We start from the raw sequence: 25594 nt of genomic DNA, 5'->3' as shown, positions 1-25594 counted from the left end.
AAAAAACCCAAGAGGGAGACTTCAGTGGCCACCCCAAGAGGCTGCTCTACACAACGCAGGAGTCCCAGATTCCTCTGGGACGTTGCAAGGGATCCCGCGATCCACCTCTCCCATTGGAAGCTGCCCGCGTCAGACTCCTGGGTCTGTCTAGCTCAGCGCTCTCCACGCTGACTTGGCAGCGGATCTCCAGGATTGCAAACAGGGGACACTCAGAGCACTGCCTGCAGAGGTCACTGGGGATTGAACCTGGGGCCTTCTACATGCAAGGCAGGTGCTCTGCCGCTCTCTTCCCAGAGCGGGCTACTTCCTCAAGGTCTTAAGCAATCATCCAGGATGCTGCTGCATATTATGAAACTGATGATTTATTAAATTTATATCCCGCCCTTCTTCCCAAAGAAGCCCAGAGCAAGCTGCTCCTGCACAGAGGCACGACTCTTTGGCTGTCCTTCTCAGGATCCTCCCTGCCTAGGAATTCAAGGAGGATTCTTGGCTAATCCACACACAAATGAAAAAGATTTTATTTTCGGGTTCTCTCTCACTCTCTCTTCTCCCCACTCAGCAGATTTAAACTTCTTCAAAACACTAATATGTTTTTATTACAAGCTTTTTCTGGGGGAGTTATGGGGGCAGGGGGAGAGAAAATATCCTACCAAAGTGATGCAACATCACACACACACACACACACACACCAGATATGAAGTAATCCCACTGCACGTTTTTTTATTAGAGGGGCGAGAAAGAGAACAAAAGTGATCAGCTGGGCCTGAGTGGTCCTTTCTAACACACACCAGGGCTGTGGAGTCGGAGTCGGAAGCAATTTTGGGTGGAGTCGGTAGAAATGTACCGACTCCGGCTTCAAAATAAATTTTGATTGACAAATTTTTAAAAATATAAATTCAAACTGTCAAAGAAGCTTCCCGTGAAGTCAGCTGTAGTTGAGCATTTCACCATAACTCAAGTTGGAAAACATTTTGTGTGTCAGTGTATGACACAGGACCCAGATGAAGATAAATGCTGTGATGCCAAGATCAGCGCATATTCAGGCAGCGATAAAAATGCTCCTAGGAGAGCTTCCAATTTAAAAAGACATTTACAGCCCTTTCCAGGGCTGTGGAGTTGGAAGCAATTTTGGGTGGAGTCGGACAGTAGAAAAATAGAGGAGTCGGAGTCGAAGGTTTGGTGTACCGACTCCACAGCCCTGACACACACACACCTCCCGAGTGGAGTTACAGCAAACGGGGATAGTGGTGGAGATGGAACAGAGAGTTAAGATTCCTACCCAGATATGGAGCTCACTGGAGGGAGGGCAGTGCTGCGGGCAAAACTGCCTTCTCACCGCCTAACTCCCAACTTGTGGAGTTGTTGTGAAGTCGACAAGATACCACACACACACTAGTACATCATTTGAGGCTTTGCAGAAGAAGAGCACGGTGAAACAGGATCAATAAAACACTGTGCTCCAAACAAGCCCAGATCATGTGAAGTCGGTGCACACATGTGCAACACAATTCTACGTCTCTGCATTCAAAGACCATCTCTATCCTTTTTTAAAAAAAACAGGCCCAGGAAACACAAATGAACGTTATATCAGCCTTGAACACTCATAATAAACCTTGCCATGCATGTTTACAACATACAGTAATTCTTTGTCTGAAGGTCAAACAGGAACTCTTCCCCCCGCACCCATTTTAAAGGGCAGAAGGAAAGGAATGAAGCAATACCTCTCAAGGCAGAAGCTACACAAAGCCTCCTGAATGCTGCGATTGGCTAGCTAAGACATTATTCTAGAAAAGACGCCTTTGCTGTTTTTGGGATCTTTGTTGTTTGGGTCCTCCTCCGCTTTCATATCTCCCCTCCCCGCCACACCATCTTTGCAGCCCCTCTCCAAGTGACACACGTCAGCCGGTTGGAAAGATTTATCTGTTTGCAGACAGCCTGTTCCTCGTTAGCGCTTCAGCACCTTGGAATGCCACAGTGCAACTTCCCAGGCAGACGACTCGGCTGTGAACTGTAACAGGTACCAAACAGCTTGTTTGGCAACCAAGCTGGAAGGCACTGGAGGTGTGGCCAATGATAGCAACACAACATGCAGCAAGGACGCCCAGTGCCACTTCAATAGAGAACCCTAGAGCCAAATGCTGGCAGAGTGGTTAGAGTGCCAGGCTAGGGCGTGGGACAGCAGGGTTCAAATCCCCCACTCGGGCACATGGAGTTCATTGGGTGACCTTGGGCACAAGTTGCTACATCACTCCGCCTGTCCCCTGCCCGAAATCCTGGAGAACTGCTGCCAGTCAGTGTGTATAACACAGGCTAGTCAGACCAAGGGCCTGCATAAGGCAGCTTCCTAAGGGCAAGTCTGCTGGTGGGGAGTCGGGCACAGCGGACTTCTCTTGTCCAACAGCCTGGCTGTGCTCCTGACATTTCATCCAACACCGGTCATGCCTTCTCAAGCATACCGCCAAGGCCATGAGGACTAGAAACATAAAAGGAATTTGAAAGTTCTCAAAAGAACACATGCTTGCAAACAGAAGTATTAAATCAGCAGATGGCTGGTAACAAACACCTTCCTAAGATGTATGGAATACTTTTGACAAACTGGGGCAAGAGTCAGAAAGATCACCCTTTCCCCATTGAAGACCTGCAAAGATATTTTTAGCCCCTGCTCAGATAGATGGCTTAGCTCTGTAGAAATCCTGGGTGTCTTGGGGATTCCCTGACCCCGGCCACCCAATTCCCAGTTCTGCACCCAAACAACGCCACCAGCCCCACGAGCACAATTGCATCCGCCTGCCTTTAGGAATCAGCTATTTCTCAGGCAGCTTGGCAAGTCTGGGGTTGTTCCCGCTCGTTATTTATAGGCCATTTAAAATACTTTCCACCCTGCCAGCCCCCCCCTTCCACCACCCCCGATCTTAATTCACGCTACTGGTATGAAAGAGCACCCAGTTCATTACAGGCTCCTCAATATATAATTTAGCTCACGGTGTCAGTCTTGGCACCCGTGGAGATCCCAATTTGGAGCAAAACCGCTAATCTCTCTCGCATGCACACGCATTTGTGACCCTCTCGCCCTGCGCAGGGATTCTCAAATTGTGCAATAGGCTCCTCGCTAACTCAGTAAGAGTAACAACAATCCCCCCCCACGGTCTGTGCGTATGTTGCAATTCTGCAGGAATGCAGAATATAGTATTACATGAAGAATTCAGCTAAACAGGAATCTGAACTTCCATTTTTAAAAAAGCACGTTCTAGACACATTCATAGGCATCTGTCTGGCCACTGTGAGAACAGGATGTTGGACTAGATGGGTCTTTGGTCCGATCCAGCAAGGCTCTCCTTGTGGAGCTCTATTGTGACAGCAGAACCTCCATGCCCAGGGGATGTCTACCTCAGAACACGAGAGAGTGCTATTACTCGTAGGGCCTGTGTGGGCCCTTATTATGTTTTTATGAGCTGCAGCGGTCACTGAAATCCAGCCAAAACTGCTGGGAATCTTTTGCAGAGGATGGCTTGCCTTCTGAGTCTCACTCTGTCCAATGGCAGAGCTGACGTTATATCCCCTTGTCAATCATCCCTGAGAGTATCTTACAAGAAAGTAAGAGCCCCGCTGGATCAGGTCAAAGGGGGCCCATATAGTCCAGCCTCTGGTTCTCACAGTGGCCAACCAGATGCCCGTTACGGGAAGCCCACAAGCAGGATCTGCAAGGACAGCAGCAACTCTCCCCTCTGGCAGTTTCCAGCAACAGGTGTGCCGATCTTCTCTTGAAACAGGAACACACAGGCTGCTATACCACCAAGCAATTTGCCACTAATGTCCTCAATGGCAAAGAATTTACAGCTTCCCCCGAGACCAAATCAATCAACAAGGTTCCCGCTCTCTGCCCAGGTGACATGCACCTTCAGGAATCTCCGTTTTCGTCTTGCTAATTACAGGTATCATATCACTGCCTTTCTTCTGCAAGAGCTATGAGCTAATTTTCTGATCCCTTGTGGGGTGGCGGTGAAAAGAGACACACAGAAGGATTTCAAAAAGGTTGTCAGTTGATTTTGCACACAGGAAAAAAGAGAAGCATCATGCCTTTAGCCCAAAGAGTGTCAGGAAAAATGGCATCACAATTAAAGGATTAGCTCCACTATCATCATCATCATCATCATTATTTCTACTAAATGTCTGTTTTATTCACTTTTATCTGCTTTTATGTGTTTTCTTTATTTCTATCTTACTGGTTTTAGGTTGTGTTTTTGTTTTAATGATATATTATTTGTTTTTAGATTGTACGCTAGAGGTCAGAGGTTCCCCCCGACCTTTCGCTGTTTGGATCATGCAACTCTGCAACTGTGGGCTGCTTCCAAACGGAAGCCCTTTTTTCTTTTTTCTTTGCTCCTGCGGTGGTTGGGTTTTTAAGTACTTCATTAGCTCCGCTATAATGAGGTCTCTGCACTGTACGGATGGTCATTATCCCTTTCAGAGAGAGCCGATAATGGTTAATGAGCGGATAAGTCTCTACAATGTATGGGAAGGATTGCGAAGTTCAGAGAAAGGAAAATATAAACAGGGGGTTATCTTCCCTGCAAGAGGAGAACAGAAGGGCCTGTTTCATTCCTTCCTGCGACCGAGCATTTAATCCAGAGGCGTTGAACCTGCTGCCGCAGGCTGGATGAGGGCCACCAAAGCTGTTCCGAGCGGCCCCCTAGCCCCTAAACTTCCTGCCCATCAGGGAGTCGGGACAGGAGAGGTTCTTCTCCATGATGGGGAGGACAGAGAGGTTTAAACCTCTCCCCCAACCCCAAGGGTAATACCCCTTCAGATGAGGAAACAATGTAATCTCAGCCGTGGGATTCAGCCTCCTAAGATTCTCCACTTTTGTGCTGTTGTGAATTGTTGCAAATTGAAAGAAAAAACACATTTCTAGTCTGTATGGATATGCTTGATGGCCGGCAGGGCCAGTTGGAAATCCCAGGAGCCAAAGGGATTGTAGCTCTTACACTTATAAATGCTCCATGCCAAGTCAGACCAAGTGGTACGCTAGAGGGCCGCTGGGCACATAAGACGCTGCCTTCTATTGAGTCAGGCCACTGGTCCACCCAACTCAGTACTGTCTACACTGATGGGCAGTGGCTTCCCAGGGAGTCTCTCCCAGCCCTATCTAGAGTTGCCACTGGAGACTAATCATAGAATCATAAAATAGTAGAGTTGGAAGGGGCCTACAAGGCCATCGAGTCCAACCCCCTGCTCAATCCTTGGACCTTCTGCATGCAAAGCAAATGCTCTAACCCTGAACTACGCCCCTTCCCCTAAAAATAAAGTAAGATTCTAGTCCTCATCATTCTGAATAAAGAGCTGAATTAACTAGGGTCATAGGTCGATCTAGCTCCCAGGGTTTCATTGACACCGGCTGGTGTAAAGACTCTTCAGGGCTTCAGACCAGTGTTTCTCCCAGCCCTGCCTGGAGACGCTGTTGGGGATTGCACCTGGAGCCTTCTGCATGCAAAGCAGGTGCTCTGCCACTCAGCTATGGCCCATCCCTGTAGGTGATACATGGCCAGTGGCGCAGATGAAGCTTTTGCATCCTGGCCCCATCCGGAAAACAGATGCTGTCCCACTAGCCTAGAGACTGTGGTCTACACACCCTCCAGTATCTCAGAAAAGAAGGCTAATTTTTACGTCCAATTAAACAGAAACTTTCTGATGGAGGCCTGGCAAGGAAGCAGTATGAGTAATCCTCAGAGAAGTGGGTGAGAGCCATGGGTTTCTGCGGAACTGGCAGGCTCCTCGAAAACTTACCGGCTTCCTCAAAGAGATCACTGATGATGGCAGAGGCTTTTCTCTGAAAGAGAGTGTGCCTATCCGCCCTCTGACATCTCCACCACAGTGGCACACTGGCTATGAATCACATACAGGCCAAGCACAGAAGAGTGCATGTTCGGTGCTCATGAAGCATGTGCGTGCCCTGAGGGGCCCCAGAACCCCCTTGCAGACCAGTTGATGCGGCAAGGAAATGGGTGAATAAAACATTTTTAAAACTCCAAGAGGGAGGAAATAAATCCTTTTTTGAAAACACACACAAACACCAAGTTTGTTTGTAATCAGCAGACTTGTCTGTGCAATTAAAAAACAGAACAAAACTGGGCTCCTGTCCAAAGCAGACAAATCAAACAGAGGACAGAAAAACAATAATCTAAACCGAACAATTCACTCAAGAACAAACTTTCCAGATTAGAATTTTGCAAGACAAAAATAAAGGGCTTGCATCTACAGCTGGGGGGTGATTGCCTGAACATTATTTTAAAACTCATGGGATTAACATTGTTCTGACAATCCAAAAACAGTGGATAATATGGCACTTGAGAGATGGGCATTAGCTTAAAAACACAACAAAAAGTATCTGCCCCAAGGAGCTCACAATATACATTTAAACAACAGGGAGAGAGAACAACAGAAAGGGAGAACAGTCTTTGGAAGAGTTTCAGCTCTGGAACCTCTTACCACTAAACCTATATTCTTACTACCACAGGTGGCAGTGATGGCCACCAACTTGGATGGTTTAAAAACAGGATTAGACAAATTCTTGAAGGAAGAAAAGGCTATCAGTGGCTACTAGGCATGATGGCTATGCTCTGCCTCCAGCGCTGGAGGCAGTATATCTGTGAATACCAGTCGCTGAGACTTGCAGGAGGGGAGAGTGATGCCGTTGCACTCGGGTCCTGCTCTTGGACTTCCCACTGGGGCATCTGGTTGGCCAGTGAGAGAACAGGAAGCTCTCCCCTCCACACCTTATTTATGAATTATTATTTCTTTACATCCTCGTGAAAATTTCTCCTAACCATTCCTCCTCCCCCACACGTCTTTGCATGTCATTTTGACTAATATGCACATTTTTGCAAGCAATGTTCCCTAATGAATTTTTGGTACGCAATTTGCACAAACATACACGGCTTTTATGGACATTTCTCCTTCACACACACATTTTTGTACACATGATTTGGTTGGAGAACTGCTTCGCAAAATTTGGAGACGTGCAAATTTTGAAGGATGGCTGTTTTTCAGTTCGCACACTGGTTCAAGGGGTGAGAATTTGGTTGTTTCGTATTAAAAGAAAAAACAAATTTCTCCTCCACCTCTAACTGGGGTTAAGCCACCCCTAGTATAAGGGTGTCCACTTCCAACCAACAGAATGCTTGCAGCCTTGCTCCTATACTCTGAGAACAGAAACAGGCTACGAAACCTCGCTTGTTCCAAAGGCAGGCGGAAAGATCATAAATAGTAAACCAATAAACTCTCTCTCTCTCAGAGCATACCAATAAAGAGCACAGCTCTGCAAATGGAAACAGCTGGGGAATCTTATGGTCCTCGCTCTGTAGGACAGGACATAGTTATGTTAATATATAGGCCCATTAAGTTGGTACTTACTGTCCAAAGACCGGGCTCTAAATTTCTCGGCTCAAATGGACCTCCAGCAGTTCAACAGGAGAAATCCCCATTTAACAGCCAGGCCTAACAAGATACAAGCTCATTCTCAAGCAGGCCCCCTTCCTTGGATTTGGTATATGGAGACAGTGGCCATTTATCTGCAAACAATAGGAAGTGTCTGGGTACGTCAGTGAGTGACCGCCGGCTGAGCTATCTCAAGCTTATAGTACTTTAGAAAGTTTAGGAAGTGAAAGGGCAACAGCCAGCATGGTGTGGTGGTTAGCGTCTTGGACAAGGCCGTGGGAGACCAGGGTTCAAATCCCCAGTCAGCCATGAAGCTTACTTGGGCCAGTCAAAGTATCTTAGCCTAACCTACCTCACAGGGTTGTTGTGAGGATAAGATGGAGAGGGAAGAGACTCATGCATCCCATCTTGAGCTCCTTGGAGGAAAGGCGGGTTACAAATGTAACAATAAATACATAACTTTTGGTTCTACAGAGAGGTCAGGCAAAAGGAGCCACATAGGCAACATGCCGCACTAAGGCTCCCCACCCCCACACCACCGTCAATGTCTTGCTGACAGTTGAGGCCCTTACTTTTTGTTTTGAAGATGTAAGACACTAGTCCTCATGCCTAAAGAAGAACGTCTGGAAAGTCTCAAGGCTTGACGCCAAGTTTTCTTACAAAACCCCAAACTTTTTCTTTTTATCTCCTGAATCCAGAACGCTGAAAAGAGATAGAAACTTTGTCTTTTTCTGAGAATTAATCTGGCAGTGCTGGTTGCTCCCCCACCCCTGCAAAAAAGAAAGTATTTGGGCTTTATCTCCATGCTTCGTGTCAAGCCCCACCAGAGCCCATCACTATCTCCAAACCCCAGCCCCCCATCTGTAAAAACAAGCAACCTACCTTGTAGGGTTGACGCACGCTCAACATTTGGCACGTTTGCCCACAAAGAGCAACAAGAACGTACGAGACCCTTTCGACGCAGTGTGCGTCACAACTCAAGCAAAAGAGCTTTTGCCCCAAGGCACATAAGTGAGCAGTCTGACTGTACAGAGAAAACAAAAAGGGGGGCAAATTCCAACGGAGCTAAGCTTTGAGTGGAATACTGAATAATGAGAGACATCAGCACTTTTCGCCTGACAAGCCCACCACATTACCCTAGACTAGAGACGGCCAAATCTGTCAGTTTTGGTTTCTTAATTCCCCTACCTAAAGTTCAGCTGTCCACAGCACTTTGCATAAAAAGTGCATAAAAAGCCCTCACGAAAATTCATTAGCAGTTTAGTGCTAATTTCTCCTAATATACACACTTTTGTAAAGCAACTTTCTTTAATATAATGCATTTTTTGCATGCTACATTATGCCTTTCTATGCCCCCTAGCATATGCCTTTCTGTACACGTTACTGGGCTGGGGAACTTCAGAGACATGCGGAATTTTGAAGGACGGCTGCATTTTGGTTCTTGCATTGTTGCAGAAACTGCAAATTAGGCGGCTTGTCTTTAAAAGCAAACTGAATCAAAAGTTCTCCCATCCTACCCTAGACATAGATACACTGAGATCTGTAGCAGCGAAGGTACTCTGGATGAGACGCACACGTGCAAGTGCAAGGGGAACGTGTGTATTCCAACACCACCGGCACGCAGACCCCAAGATGCTGCCGAAAAAGAAGCGAGGCCCTTGGGCTGAAAATATTCCCTGTGTTGCAATCCTACACAAAGGGATTGCTCCCACATGTATACACAATATCACAGTGACTGCCAGGAATGGAAGGATCTGTTCCTTTCAGCTGTCTCCATGTCTCATTTTTCCATTCTTAAATTCAGTTCTCCGCATTTCTGCAGGAATTTGCAAAAAAATAAATTAAAAAATCCTCATGAAAATGCATCAGCCGCTTAGTGCTAATTTCTTCTAATCAACACATTTTTGCAGGCAGTTTTGACTTTATGTACACTTTTTTTTTTGCAAGCAGTTAATGCATTTTTCACAGATGTATTCATGATCTGAACAGGGTGGTTCATGACAGATGTTCTTGGAGGTCACCGATTCATAGGGTCGCCATAAGTCGTAATCGAGTTGAAGGCACATAACAACAACAGCTCATTTTTATGCATGCTTCCCCCTAATATATGCATTTTTGTAAACACTGGTTGGTTGGAAAACTGCATTACAAAATTCGAATACATGTGAATTTTGAAGGATGGCTGCATTTCAGTTCGTATAATGTTTCGGAAGGTGCAGATGTGATAGATTTGGCTTGAAATGCAAACCGAATCGAAATTCTCTCCCCCCCCCCCATCCGTACCGGCTGCCCCATCAGATTCCACTCTGCAGCGCTGGCACCACGGACAAAGAAGAGCCCTCAAGGACGCCCACTGCAGCCTTACTTTTCTGCCTCGCCCTCCCTGCCATGCCAAGCCAGCACCACCTGATCCCAATATTCAGCAGAAGAGGAAATGAAATTGCAATGGGTTCACACTGGAAATGTTTGACTGAGCAGCGAGAGGGGCAGAACCAAGGAAAACAAGGAAAAGAACAGGTGTCAACAGCTCCAGGCATCTTGCCCACATGGCAAACCTCAGCAAAGTTACCTTTTCAAGAGGCGCAGAAAAAGGGGGAGAGAAAAGAAATAAAATGCAGAGCCTTGGCCCGCCTCCAAAAGTGTCTCTAGCAGAGAAAGGAAGATGCCGTTCCCCCTTCCCACCGCCGACGCCTTGGCTTCCCCCCAGTTTTTTTCCATTCCTCTTTCTCTACCCCATTTCATGCTGATTCTGCTACAGAGATAGACAATTGCTTTATAACTCTCGGGGACAATTTGTCCGTCTGCGAGCCAAAGACGAACACACACAAGCAAATGCATGCTGAGCTCAGCACCCGCTGGAAAAGCCAAAACCCAAAAACTGTTGTTAAATCATTGTGTCTTCCTTTTCAGCAGAGGCAAAGAGTTTCATATACGCACACAGACCCAATTTGATAATCTAGGGGGAAGGAGGGAAGGCCTTTTTAAAATAAACTTCTCCCCCTTTTCAGCCCAGCCAAAGTGTTTGCAAATCAGGCAGAAATATTTCCCTAGTTCACTGCCTACAGCATGCAGCCTGACTCACTTACTAGAGCCACCGGCATTTTTAACTAAACTGTTCCTTCAAATCAGGCATGCGCCCCCAGCACTGGTGCCCTCCTGATCTTGGCTGCTCTATAATGAAGAACCTTTACTATGACAAAAAGTTGCAGCATTTGGGGCTTTTTATTTTAGAGAAAAGGCAAGTCAGAAGCAACATGATAGAAGTGTATAAAATGATGCATGGCACTGGAGACGGGATAGAGAAAAGTTTTTTCTCCCTCTCTCATAACACTAGAACTCGAGGACATCCAACGAAGCTAAATGCTGGAGGATTCAGGACAGACAAAAGAAAGGACTTCTTCTGCAGCGCAGAGTTAAGGTATGGAATTCGCTCCCCCAAGAGGCAGCGATGACCACCGACTTGGATGGCTTTAAAAGAGGATTAGACACATTCATGGAGGATCAAGCCATCAGTGGCTACTAGCCCCAATGGCTGTGCTCTGCCACCCTAGTCAGAGGCAATATGCTTCTGAAAACCAGTTGCCAGAAGCCACAGGAGGGGAGGGCGCTCTTGCACTCGAGTCCTGCTTGCGGGCTTCCCTTTGGGGCATCTGGCTGGCCACTGCGAGAACTGGATGCTGGACTAGATGGACCACTGGGTCAGATCCAGAAGGGTTCTTCCTACGTTCTTTATAATCAGGATAGTATGGGCATACGGTGCCAGGATAATGTGGGAACACGAGGGGGTGGAGCAAACACAGACAGAAGAGGTTTCGCTTGTTCTTTAACAGCAAGCTTCTAGCCCTTAGGAATGCAAAGACACACTTGAAAGTGAGTGAGTGAGAACAGCACAGTGCAGATTTTATTTCCTTTACGTGCGCGAGCCAATCCTGCACTGGCTAGCTCAGCCCCTTGGCATGCCCTATGCCCATATGTTGGGCTTCATGTCTGCATAAGGGTCTAAGCGCTTACCACATCATCTGCAGGAGCGAGGGGGCTGGACAGATTGCACCGCTGAAACCTTTGCACATTTATACACATCACCCCTTCTGGAAACACGGAGGTCCAACTCACGGATGTCAGGGACGTCAATTACAATCCCCCCATCTCCACACATGGAGACACAGCTTTATTGCACATTGACATTAGAAGCCATAACGGTGGTTGAACATGATTTTTAAAAGAGGCAGAAGGTCTCCGCACCGTGAGATAGCCTCTGCTCTGCGCCCAAAAGCTGGTGGCTAACACATAAGCCATGATCAGGTAACAGGAAGATAAACATCTCCTGGTCGGGCTGGTTTGGTTGCCAATTTGCTGCAGATGGCTAAGGTGCGCATGTATAGCCAACGAAAGCCCTGCTATCTTGGTGCAGCCATTGACAAAGAAGATTCAGCCCGGAGTAGAAATGAGGCCTGTCCTCTTCTTCTTCTGCAGCCCTGAGGCTCTCAATAGACCCTCTAGAGGAGACATGCGGTCACCTGGTTGAGATTCTGGAAGCTGCACAAGGCTAGGGTTGCTTTTTTGACACTGAAGCCAGTTTTTAGTTTGTATTTTTACTTCTTTGATGGAGAAAGTGCCAGATATAAGGGTGGGCAAATCTGTCAATTGCGGTTCCTCTCAGTTTCTCATTTTTCCAATCTTAAACTCAGTTCTTCACTGTTCCGCCATAGCTTGAGGTGCGTGTGTAAAGTCCTCATAAAAAATGTGTCAGCATTTTAGTGTACCTTACTCCCAATAAGCACTTTTTTTAAAAAAGGCAACTTTTCCTCGCATGCACCATGCCAGAATCAGGGCATAATGTGTGGGAAACAATTCAAAAATGAAATAATATTTTTTGCAAGCAACGTTCCCTAACACAATGCATTCTTGTCTGTAACTTTCCCCAACATATATATCTCCATGCATGCTTTCCCTTAATATATTTGACTGGAGAATTGCATCACAAACTCTAGGGAAGGGAAATTTCAAAAAATAGCTGCACTTCAATATGCCTATCATTTCAAGAAGAGCAAATTAGGTGGGCTTACATTAAAATGCCAACAGATTTGTCACCCATCCCTAGCCCAGGAAAACAGAAAAAAATTCCAATATAAGAATATGGGGGGGGGGAACTGTGGACTACCATCATCATCTCTGGAATTGACATGCAAGGCTGGCTCCAATCTAGCCCTGCCTTGAACCCGGATCAATTCTCGTCCTCTTCCAAGTCTTCCAGGGATGTGTTGCCTGACTTTCGTACCCAAACAGAAGTCTGGCTTCTTGGATAAACACACATGCAGATGCCTTGAAGTCTGCCGGGGGTTTATTTTTCAATTTCCTTCAACCCCACCCCCAAATCTGTAAAAGCTTCTGAAAAGGCAGCGCTGTTGGAGAGAAAGAAGCACCATTTAAAAAGCAGAAAAAGCCACTATAACAGCTGAGAAAGCCATTACTTGTTTTATTGGCCCCGGAGACCCCTTTGACCTCGGTGGCAGCCGCCAAGGCAGGAGGGTCGCTGTGGTTCACAGGAGGTCCAAATTCAATACTCCTCCAGACAAGGGCAGAAAGGAAACCTGACCTCTAAAGCCAGAGGAAAGGAAACCCAACAAGGCAAACTCTCCTCACCTGCCCCAAAGTGAAGAAGTGGGTTGATCTTGAAGCCACCCACGCCCACTTCTGTTAAAAAAACCAAGTGAGCTTTTTCACTGGCCGTCAGCTGGAGAAGGCCAACAACATCACTTGACCTGTTTTGCATCCTGAAAGGACACCAACTTTTATTGTATTAGGGCAGTGATGGGGGGGGGGGAGGAATCGATGCTGTTGGACTCCAACTCCCAGAGGACACCAGAACCTAGGAAGCTTCCTTATAACGAGTCAGACTATTGGTCCATCAAGTTCAATATTGTCTACATTGACTGGCAGCAGCTCTCCGAGGCTTTGGACAGGGCTCCCTCCCAGCCCCACCAGGAGATACCAGGGACTGGGATGCAAAGCAGATGTTTCACCACCGAGTTAGTTGGTCACTCCTCATGGGTCATCTAGAGGGCCACAGATGTTCGCCATCTCTGGTCTGTACAGATGAAAATCAAATAAATCTTTCTGATCACGTTGAAGGCACCTGTTGGTCTCTTGGAGGGCCACTTGTTCTAAGGCAAGCCCTTTGGATCCTCAGTCAGCAAGGGACACCTTTCGATACCCGCTCAAAAAAGCAACAGAACATTCTCCAGCAGAGAGTGGAAGAGTTTTTACAAATGAGGTTTTTTTAAAAAGAAATAGAAAAGTAGTTTTGATATGCTGGCATTTTGCTATTTTGTTCAATTGATCATTTTAAATTGGTTATACTGTATAATAATGCAGACATATTTGTTACATTGATAAAGTTAGTCTTATATTGTATAATGTGATCTTGATCATTTTGTCCAGGCTTTCACTAACTAACGACAGGAGAATTCTGTCCATTCTGGTTTTTCTCAGCTTCTCATTTTTCCAGTTTTATACTCTCCACATTTCTGCAGCAATTTATAGGGTTTTTTCCCCAAGTCCTCATGAAAATTCAGCAGCAGCGAATTCCCCCTAACATACACATCTTTGTATGCAGTTCTGCCTAATATATACATTTTTGCAAAGCAATGCTCCCTAATATAATGCATTTTTGCATGTTATATTCACTAATATATGCATTTTTACACAGACTCTACCCTGCTCTGTGTGTTTTTGTAGATGTTACTTGGCTGGAAAACTGCACTGCAGAATTCAGAGAAGTGTGAATTTTGAAGGATGGCTGCGTTTCGACTTGCTTATCATTTCAGAAAGTGCAAATTAAGTAGATTCACTTTTAAACGCAAACTAAATTGAATATCTGCCCTGTCCTTATCCCTGACCTATACAATCAGACCTTTATTCCCTATATTCCTGTTTTCTTTTTAAAAATGGTTTTATACTACTGTTTCAACAGCTTTTATATTGCAGTTTTAATGACATTGTGCTTATGTTGTACACCACTTAAGAGATTTTTTAAATTATATATATTTTAAGAAGTTTATAAATGCTTTAAATAACAAATTTAGACAAGATTATTGCTGGACTGGATGCTCTAAGGTTGTGAACTGCTTTCAGATTGCTTTTTAAATAGAAAGCGGCCAAGAAATACTCTTAAATATAAAATAAGGATGATCCCAGTCATTTTAAACAATTGCATTTCATGTTGCGTTTAAATGTTTTTACATTGTTGTACACTGCCCTGATGTTTTGCAAGTGGCAGTATATAAATACTCTTACAAATAAATATCAGTCCCAAAAGGCACTTGGCGTCAGTGACTTGTTTTTTGTCAGGGTTGTTTGTTTGTGAAACATGCTGTGAAAACTTCAGAGCAGTGGACCCTTCTTCTCCCAAGCAGGCTTTGATTTAAAGCATTTTTTAAAAAAGAGACAGAGAGAGAGGAAACACACACAGAAAAATTAAAACAGCCGAATCCAATAGCTGTCCATGCTATTCAGCAACAACAGAGCAAAGATCTCCATCTCCTTGTCAATATGTCGATTGGGATTTTTTTCTCTTCTCTCCCCCCTCCCCCTTGTCTGAAGAGCTGGCATCAAACTGCCTTCCATCAATCTCTGCAAATGGATACCTAAAGTCCTGGACTTTCTCATGACAAAAAATGACTAAAAAATAAAAAGGTTAAGCTGAGATCCCAGCCAGGGATGCACAACTTTGTGACCAGTTCACCGACGTTTACTATCACAAGCATTTGGAATCCCACCTAACGTCTGCAATAGTCAAGCTTCTAGTTCTCATGCTTGCAAACACAGGATTGAAACCTCGATGTCGTGGCTTGTAGCCAACGAAGAGTAACCCCACTGAAATGGATGAGCCTACATTAGTCCCATCCATCCATTTCACTCAGACTTCTCCAAGTAGGATTAACATTGAATTAAAAAGATTTTTTTTAAATGGGCTATTTTAACGGTGTCTCTTTTATCGCTTGTTGTTTGCCGCCCTGGGCTCCTTTGGGAGGAAGGGCAGGATACAAATGTTAGAATTAAATAATAATCTTAATCCAGTAATAGCTGCAAAGGCAAAGTGTGAATGGGACAAACAAGGGTGTTGAAGACAAGCGTTGTCACGCCCTCGACAGAGAGCTGGAATTCTCTGCGCTTCATGGACTTTTTGTGACAAACCTGGCGTTGTTTCTGTGTCCAGTGTGAAGTGGGCCTGAAATGGACTTCCTATTTGGGTCCAGCAGTGTAGTGGCAGATTCACAAATGCAGGGTCCCTTCATGATAATCACAGGCACAACTCCTTTTCCACTATTCCTCGCCTCCCTCGCCCTCTCCAAGCCAACACTCCATCACAACAGACTTCCCTAGGAGCCAATCAGCATGAAAGGGAAAGTCTGTGCATTAGCTACTGAGAAGAGTCTTCTCAGCAGTTAACCTCTTTTCCCTCTGATTGGCTCCAATCAGCATGAAAGGGCAAGGACTTTTCTCAGTGGCTGACATACACCCCTTTCATAATGACTGGCTCACACGTAGAGATCTGGCTGGGACCCTCCTCCCCAAAAAGTAAGGGGGCTCCGATCCCCCCCCCCGATGACACTGAACAACTACACCTCTGCCTAGGTCCATGAGTGACATTGAGGCCTGAGGGGAGGTGACTTTCCCCTCCCCCAAATGGAGACAGCTATAAGACTAAGGTCAATGAGATTCTACATAAAGACTGCGGCCCACAAGTCTGGCTGGAGATGCACTCAGGGTAAATGTTTTTGCTGGGGGGGACGACAAATCCTCAGTCCCTCTTGAACAGGTGTGGGGAGGTGTAGGCCCTCCAGGCTTTGCTGAACTGCACCTCTCATGGTCCTTGGCCATGCTTCCTGGGGCTGATGGGATGTGCAGTTCAGCAACATCAGGAGGGCCAAAGGTCCCCCCGCACCTGTTCTGGAATGCTAGGATGTGAGCATGTGTGTGTTCTTGGCGTGCGGAGAGGAGGCGGCTAACTTGAAATTGCATGTGCAAAGATACAAAAAGTGGCTTCTGCAATACTGGGTAGGTGGCACTATCTGGTTTTGGGGAACACAGCAAACATGAAGAAACGAGTTTAACCTGCACGGTGGTTTACATATAAAAGGAGATTGAATCCTTTTTTTTTCTCTTGGCAATCACCACTTTTTGAGAAAGTCAGCCCAGAGCAATTCTCCCATAGGAAAATAATATCACTTCATTGTGAAAATACTGCTCTAACTCAGAAATGGGGAGGGAGCCAGAGGGAATCAGGCCTTTGCCTGCTCCCAAGCACAATAAAACTTTGGTCTCTCTCATTCAAATCCAGCTTCTGGAGTAACATGGACCGTTCGTTCTCTTCATTTGCGATGCCCAGAGGCCACATCCCTTCTTAGGCAACTTTTGAACACAGGCTAGTGGTGGGCGGAGCAAAAGTGGGTGGAGCCATGAGCCAAAAGTGGGCGGACCAACAAATGCAATTCTTGCCATTATGTGGCAGGCCACGCAAAGTTACCACACACACACCCCTCTCCATCCATGCGAGGAAGAGGCATTATCTCAACCCAAGGACACAGTCCAGCAAAGCAAAAAACACTCGGGGGATGGTAAAGCAGGAGTGGCATGGGGGGAGGCATGATGCGGGGAGAGTCTCAAACACCAGATCATGAGGCTCTGCGGTGCAGTGGTTAAAGTGACAGACCAGGACCTGAGAGTCCCTGGTTCAAACCCCCACTCGGCCATGAAGCTCATCGGGCGTCCTTGGGCCAGTCACTGCCTCTCACCCTAGCCTAAGGACATAAGAACAGCCTAGAGGGCTTCTGGGAGGCTAAGCCAGACTGGGAGACGGAGACAAAAACAGCTGTGGCTTTTACCTTTGCACAACGGGGTTCAAAATTCAGCATGTGTGCACGTTCATACACACACACACGGACCTCCCCATTCTCCAGCCATCCAGATCACCAAAGGCATCATCACAATTCAAGGGCACGTCCCATCAGGCAAAAGCAATTGAGGAGGACACACAGCAGGGCCAGGAATGGGTGTGGCCTAGGAAGAGGGTCCCAAGGGCCAGAAAAAACATGCCAAAGGGCCACATTCGGCCCCCAGGCCTGCAAGTCACCATCCTTGCCTTCAAGACTGACAAAAGTTATCGCAGCATAAGCTTTTATAGACTCAGGCCAACTTTTGTCACATTTTAAACATTGGGGGGGATGATAAAAGAGAATATTATAACCTCCATTCGATCAGGGATACATGAACTGTCTACAGTCCCTGAAGGAATTAGTGGGGTGATGGTGATGGTAAAAAAGGGCCCCCTACCCCCAACGTCAACAGAAAGGTGGCCTGTCCTTAAAACAACAACCCTGCCTATCATGACAGGCATTTTGCTATGAACTATGTCAGAGTGCAACCTCATTCGGTCACATGCTAGCGTGACCAAGAAACAGAACCCAGTGAGGCTACATAGATGGGGCAAGGCTTGGGATCACCACTTATCTCCGCTTCATAAAACGCTTTCTAAAAAAGGAAGAGCTGCTTTAGGGGGAGGCAGAGAGGGAGGGAAACTCAGACCCCACTGCGCCTCCACTGGAGTCAGCAGAGCTCTTATGACAACCTTACAAGGGCCGATCGTGATTTCTTCTTAATAATATTTGCCATTTTTTAATTCATTCATCTCCCTCAATGTGCAGTACAGAGTTTTATAAGTAACAACTACCAAAAAAAGGGCTCTGTTGCAAGGAGTTTGCGGTGTAAAAATTGATGGAGGAGAGGGGTCAGAGGGAAGGCTGGCTAGAAGGAGGGGTGGAGAGAAACAGGCACAGTTCTGGGTTTGGGGAATGTCAACGAAGACAGGAAGCTGCCTTATACCGAGTAAGATCACTGGGCCATCTGACTTAATACTGTCTACACTGACTAGCAGGAACTCTCCAGACAGGGCATCATTCACAGCCCTACCTAGAGATGCCCAGAAATGAACCTGGGACCTTCTGCATTTAAGGTGTTCTACCTCTAAGCCACATCTCTTCCTTTAAAAATAACACAACATTCTAGCCCTCATCATTCTAATTAAAGGGATGGATTAAATAGGAACCTAGGAAGCTGCCTTATAGAGAGTCAGACCCTTGGTTCATCCAGCTTGGTTTTGTCTACACTGACTGGCAGCTGCTCTCTAGGATTTCAGGCAGGAAATCTCTCACAGCCCTACCTGGAGATGTCATTGGGGATTGAACAGCGGAGCGTCCGCATGCAAAAGAAAGTGAGTCCCAAGGAGGCCCTGGAAGAAGAGTGTGATATCTGCCCCGTTCAGACACTTATTCATTATGTATGAAGCAGGCTGGTGTCTTGCTTCTTCATCTTACAATCTCATGTCAAGTTGCAAAGCAATTAAAAGCAAATCAAACAGAGGACCAAAGAAACAGGGCTGATAAAAGCATACTGCAAATAAACAAAAGCCAGATTTTGACTGAACCTCAGGAAAAACTTCCGGTTAGAAAGATATGACGACAGAACCAATGACCTAGGAAGGTGGTGGGCTCTCCAATGCTGGAGGCATCCAAGAGGCAGCTGGGCAGGCACTTCTTGGGTATGCTTTAATTTGGATTCTTGCATTGAACAGGGGGTTGGACTAGATGGCCTTAAACACCCTTTCCAATTCTACTATTCTGTGATTCTATGACCTACCATTTCTATTATTATTATTATTTATATGTTGAGCAAGTTTAGCCTTGAGAAGACTGAGGGGAGATACAACAGCACTCTTAAAGGACTTGAAAGGTTGACACACAGAGGACGGCCAGGATTTCTTCTCGATCATCCCAGAGTGCAGGATGCAGAATAACAGGCTCAAGTTGCAGGAAGCCAGATTTCAGCTGAACATCAGGAAAAACATCCTAACTGTTAGAGCGGTACGACAATGGTACCCATGACCTAGGGAGGTCGTGAGCTCTCCAGCACTGGAGGCCTCGAAGAGGCAGCTGGGCAGTCACCTGTCAGGGATGATTTAAGTCCGATTCCTGCATTGAGCAGAGGGTTGGACTTGATGGCCTTTTAGGGATCATCCAACTCTACTATTTTATGATTCTAATGATCGAATCTTCTGGCGCCAAACCCAACTCCTTCCAACAGGATTGGGGGGGGATGACCTATGGCCTTGGGATGTTTCTGGACTCTTGACTCCCATCGCCATCCCTGACCATTGGCTATGCTGGCTGGTGGTACTGATGGAGATGAAGTCCGGCAACATCTGGAGAGCCAGAGGTGTTCCACACTGCTTGCTTGGGATTCAGTGCCCAAAAGGCAACAACAACAGAAACCAACACTAGCAACTCAAAAAAGTCCAGGGAAACAGGGAACCTGGTGCCACAATTACAGAGTCAGAGACAGGCACACTTCCTTTTTTTTTTTGCAAGGAGGAGGGAGGGTACCGCCACAGAGAAGACCTTTTCTCATATCACCATCGATGTGCCTAGTGGTTCAAGAGTAGGACTAGGACCTGGCAGACCAGGATTCAAGCCCCATCAAGCTCACTGGGCCTGTCACTATACTGCACTCAGCCTAACCTACCTCACAGGGTTGTAGCGAGGGTAAACCCGGGTGGCGAAGGAGAGCCAATGTGCACCACCTTGAGCTCCTTGGAGAGAATAAATAAATAAGTAACACCAAGGGCCCTGAAAAGACCCTCTCCCTCTGATCGAGGAACCCAGGCAGGCTGATACATGGAGAGGGGGCATTCCTCCTAGCTCAGCTGGGTCATTCATTTGGGACAAAAGTTTCTGCTCTGGTTTTTTTTTTTTTTCATTTTTTAGCTGTGGCTCCGAGACAGGGGCAAGGAAGACACACACCCTCCCTCCCCAGAGAGCTATCTAGGTGCAGTACCCCAGGAGCTGAACCACTGAAAAAGGCCACGGTTGTGCCTGCTTCTCAGAACTTTCTATCAAGCTGAACCGCAAGCCTCAGCCAAGCCAAGAAAGAAAGAAAGGAAGACAGACAGAAAACAAAAATGCAGGCGGTGGCATAGATCACTAACAAGCCAGCACATGACTCAAAAGTGCTTGAAATGTAGTCATAAGAAAAGCAGGATGGGGGGGAAAAGAGAGGGACAGAATTTGCAGGTGGAAATTAATTCAAGAGAAAAGGGAAGGGGGCAAGGAGGGGCCTGGGGTGTGGGGGGTGAGGGAATCCCTCAGATAATTCCCACAAGGCTTGGCTTACAGATCAAGGCTCTGGTCCACCGCAGGCTGTGTCTCATCATGAGAGACCCCCTCTACATAACCCTGGCAAATACAATGCGCTTCTGCTAGACTGAGGTTTTTGGGAAAGGGGGGGGAGAAAGATGCCTCCAGAGGAGATTTTTTTAAAAAAAGGAAAAAAGAAACAAGGGTTATAGAGGAGGGAGGAAATAAATAGGAAAGGGGTCTCTCGGGGAGTGGGAGGGCTACCCTCTAACCAGACAGAAGCTGAAGCTCAGAGTGAGCCCTCCCCTCCGCCGCCCTCCAAGCAGTGAGCCAGGAGAAAAGGACTCTCCCCTGAAAGGAGGGCTGCTTGACCATGTTAAGACATCCTCCCCCCCTTATATATTTCTTGCTGAAAAGCGCACAGTCGCCACCACCTAAAGCTGCCTCTGACACTCAGTTCAGCTCATGAACTTAAACAGTCAGAACACCAGTTTGGGAAGTAACTGGATCCCTTGAAGAAAAAAGAGGAAAAACCCTTTCCCGCACACCGCGGAGTTTTGCAAGAGTCTAGAGTAGGCCTTTCGTTTCTTTTCCCTTCTGAAAGCCTCGTCCCGGATCGCTCCCTCTCCCCACCCCACCCCACCCCACCCACCCCTCCCCTCTCCCCGTTCGGTCCATTGCCAACTTCCAAAGGCGAAAGGAAACGGAGAGGAGGAGGGGAGAGCGAGAGAGAGGCAGCCAGACCCGACCCCAGGAACAGACTCCTCCTTGCCCTCCCCAATCACTCCCCTTCTCTCCTTAACAGGAGTTTCAAAATCTGCATCGGCTTCCTTAGATTTCCGAGCCGCTCCTCTGCAAACTTGCAAATACACTCAAAAGGAATCAGGGCTTTTTAAAAATAAAATAAAATACATTTTTAAAAAAACCCAGCACAACCGCAACCGCCACGGTCCGCTGTGACCTGCCCAGATTTGTCAAAAGCAACGAAAGCGACAAGAGAGTCCTTGTGAAATTGACAAGGCCCCTCTTCTGCCTGGAATCGAAGGGGCTTTCGCTCCCGAGGACCCTCCCCAGGAAGAGAGAACTCGGGCCCTCTCTGCGATCAGAAGATCGGCTATGCCATGAAGACACTTGATCCCCCTCCCCGCTCACCCTCGCCTGCCCCATTTCTCAGACCGCTCCTCTTCTGGATCTCCTTTTATTTTTTTAAAAAAGCACTCCTTCCCTCCACAACCGTCAGTATACATACACACATACACATATATAGACATAGATCCCAGCATTGATTTGTGTTTTGGAAGCCGCCCCTCGCGCTTTTTCCTCATCACCCCCCCTTCCTTAAAAAGACCGAGCGAACATTTCCCAAGACAAACTCACCCAGCGGGAGGAAATGTTTGGTGTCCATGTCTGCTGTTTAACTCATGCCCAGGCGATTTTGTGATGATGATCTGTGGGGGGGGAGAGGAAGGGGGAGATAGGGGGAGATGGGGGGAGGAAAAAACCCGCCCTGGGCAATATGTTTAAAAGGGGGGAATCAAAGCCGGAAGAAGGGGGGAAGAGAGATGTGGGGGGGAGAGGTTTAACTGAAAAATAAAAATTCCTCCCTTGTATTATTTGTGGTTGGCTGTTTGTAGAGATATTAGTTTGGGGGGGGCGTCCTCCCCCTCCTGGCAGGAAAAAAAATACGAATAAGAAGCCGATATCTCTCTACGACTGGATGGAAAACGCCCCCCGAGAGTCGCAGCGAAGCCGAGTAAATCCAATCCCGCGGGGGTCTGCGCAAGGCCGAGGCGAAAGGAGTTGTTGCAAACTCACCCAACAATGTAACTAAAGTACTTGTGTGTGCGTGTGCGTTTCTCTCTGCGTGTGTGTGCGTGTGCGCGCGCGCCACTCTCTCTCTCTCTCTCTCTCTCTCTTCCACCGCCCGAGCTGAAATTGCAAAAGGGCCCCTGCCAAGGGGGACGTGGACGGACGGACGGACAACAGCGACGGTGACGCGGCCTTGGACTTTTAAGGCAGGGGAGAGGATTCATGGGATGTGGGGAGCACACTCATAGGGACTTAGGAAGCTGCCTTCAGCCCAGTCAGAACACTGGTTCAGCTAGCTCCGTGTTGTCAACACTGATTGGCAGCAGTGCTCCAGGGTTTCAGCCCTGCCTGGAGATGCTGCTGGGGATCGAACCTGGGACCTTCCACATGCAAAGCGGGTGCTCCACCCCTGGGCCTTCCACTAAAAAAAAAGCAAGGTTCTAGTCCTCATAGTTCCGGATTGAATAGAAACACAGCAAGCGGCTTTCTGCTGAGCCAGACCGTTGGTCTTAGTTCAGTGTTGTCTGCACTGACTGGCAGCAGCAGCTCTCCAGGATTTCAGGCAATGGTTTCTGCCAGCTCTGCCTGGAGATGCTGGGGATGGAACCTGAGACTGTCTGCATGCAAAGCAGGCATTCTACCCACTGAGCGTGCTGATTTGATAGTCACATCTTTTTGCAGGCAGATGGGCCAGGGGGTGAGTAAGTAGGTGGCAAGGGGGAGCATAAGGGAGCCCCAGGGTTATATCAGATTTATGAAACCATTATTGAAGCCCTGAAGGAGGTGACCAGTGAACTTCTGAAGCCTGCTCACTGACTTTATAACGTTTTCGCTCATCCTTATAAGAAGGTTAGCAGGGGTGTAGTCATCCAGGGTCACGGGGGGAGCGTAGTCCCCTTAGTTTTGGGGAAACAGGGTTCCAGCAGGGTCCCCATTAGGGTTGTCAGGTTCAGGGCCTGAGAATGATCCTGTATCCTTAGGAGAAGAGAAAGTCAGCCAAGTGCCGGTGCTTCCCCAGGGGGAAAGGAGAATTCCACCTTGTGGTTTTGCCCATTACAGTGTTGCAAGAACACCTGCACTTGGCTGACTTTCTCTTCTCCTAAAGATACAGGATCAGTCTCAGGCCCTGAGCCTGGCAACCCTAGTCTGCTCTGCATACGGATGGAACAATGTGTCTGTTTTGGTTCTCTCAGTTTTCCAGTCTTAAATTCAGTTCTCCACATTTCTGCAGCAATTTGCAATTAAAAAAAAAAATCCTCATGAAAATTCTCCAGCATGTTAGTGTGAATTTCTCCTAATAAACACAGTTCTGGAAGCAGTTTTGACTCATGCAGTCCTCCCCTGGACACAATTTCTAGTCATGGAATGCATTTTTATATCTTATTTTCTCTCATATATTCATTTTTGTGCACACCTTCCTCTGACACATGCATTTTTGTAAACAGTGTTTGGTAGGCAAACTGCACTGCAAAATTCGAATAAGCGCAGATTTTGAAGGATGGCTATGTTTCCGTTTTCATATTGTTTCAGAAAATACAGATTTGACAGATTTGGCTTGAAATGCAAACTGGATCGAATTTCTCACCCAACCCTACATAGGACTAGCACTGGATACAACCCAAGGACTTTTAAAGCTGCAATCCCAACTTTTGTTTTTCAGGGGGGTAACACAATGAAGGTTACTTCCAAGTAACTGCAAAGGATGAAGTTGTGTGTGGCCCCATTGATTTGAAAGGGAGGCTTGGTGTCTGTTGTGCAACCCAGTGAGAAATCCAGTACCAGTGACGCAGTGTGGTGGGAAGGGGTCAACCCTCCCACAGCCATAAAGCTCACTGGGTGACCTTGAGCCAGTCCCTGCCTCTCAGCCTAACGTACCTTACAGGGTTGTTGTGAGGATAAAATACTTATGCTATTGATTTAAATTATTTATAACCCACTCTTCATTGTCTGCACAACCCCATAGCAAGGAACAACACTGAAATGCAATAAAACAGTGCTTTGTTTAAGCTAGCAATATACTATATCAGCCTTCTAAGGGGCAACACTTTAGCCAAATGCTTGAAGGAGAGAATTAATTCAGAAATTTGATGACTAGGTTAGTTAATTTAACTGGGTCTACTCTAAGTAAAACTTTACTGGATGTTGTTGCTGGGCCTGCCTTGCCAAAGCACCCGGTTCATGGTCCATGTGCTGCTGTCTTCCTAGTAACAAACGAAAATGAATTTTCCCCGCAATTGCTGGTAAGATGTTAAAGTCGCTGTTATAAAAATTCACACATTTCCTGACTCACACAGCAGAAAGGTTGGTGACTCACAATTCCTCAGATAACCTTTCTTATGCTCCACCACTATATTAAAAAAACAAACAGGGTTAGCAGTGGTCCTCCTGGTGTCAACACACACACACACACCACTGAACTGAAATCACCTTTTCCTTGTTTCTATGCTACAGACTGGTTCCTCCAAACAACCTCTTGAGGATTTTGCTATGGTGAGGACGCTGATGTCCTAGCTTCCCTCCCACAGAATTAGATTTGTTCGCATTTGCTGTATTTTCTACACACAGCCCTCTTCAGTGAGTTCAGGATGGCACGCAGTATTAGTATTAAATGGATTTATTACCCGCCCTTCACAATAAGGTCCTAGGGGAGGTTGCAACAATTCAAAATTCAACATTAAAAAGTTTAAAGCAGTTTTCCATCAAAAAAGAAATTTTCCCATCAAATAAATATACGGTTTGTATTCCACTAAGTCCTGCTCAGAGTCGGCAAACTGCAATTAATGAACCTAAGCTAGTCATGTCTATTGTCCAGTGGGTCTACTTTGAGTAGGACTGACACTGAATACCACAGGTGCAGCTCAAGTGCCAAAGGTGTCAGAATAAAGAGGTCTGCCCTCCCCCATTTAATCCTTGCAAGAACCCTGCAAGGTAGATTTGGTTGAGAGAGAAAGAATGAATAGCCCAAGGTCACACAGTGAGCCTTACGGCAAGAGTGTCTCCCGGTGCTAATCTGATGCTCCTAACTGTTACATTTCACAAAACCTGGGTTTGCTTATAACAAGCCCTGTTCTGGCAAAGTTGTCTCCTTTACAATTTAATTAAGATGAGCCGTGCAGAACCTCAGTTGCAAGGCCTTGCTGCTTTACTAAAGTAGGCCTTGC

The 25594-nt window shown here is 46.7% G+C and overlaps 1 protein-coding gene across 7 annotated transcripts in view; it reads right to left on the bottom strand.

Moving 5' to 3' along the window:
• Positions 1 to 25594, bottom strand: part of RXRA (retinoid X receptor alpha) — a 167899-nt gene that overhangs the window by 100934 nt on the left and 41371 nt on the right. For 2 of the 7 annotated variants that reach the window (XM_061603641.1, XM_061603642.1), the window contains exon 1: positions 22002 to 22433. The exons of 4 other annotated variants lie outside the window; for them this stretch is intronic. In XM_061603641.1, coding sequence (XP_061459625.1) covers positions 22002 to 22029 — 28 coding nt within the window. In that variant the 5' untranslated portion in view covers positions 22030 to 22433. One more of the 7 variants, XM_061603647.1, reaches the window with a different exon arrangement.

This window comes from Rhineura floridana, chromosome 20 (assembly GCF_030035675.1).
Source record: "Rhineura floridana isolate rRhiFlo1 chromosome 20, rRhiFlo1.hap2, whole genome shotgun sequence".
NCBI lineage: Eukaryota > Metazoa > Chordata > Lepidosauria > Squamata > Rhineuridae > Rhineura > Rhineura floridana.
The sequence above is the reverse complement of the archived record's forward strand: the minus strand, read 5'-3'. Positions and strand labels throughout refer to the sequence as shown.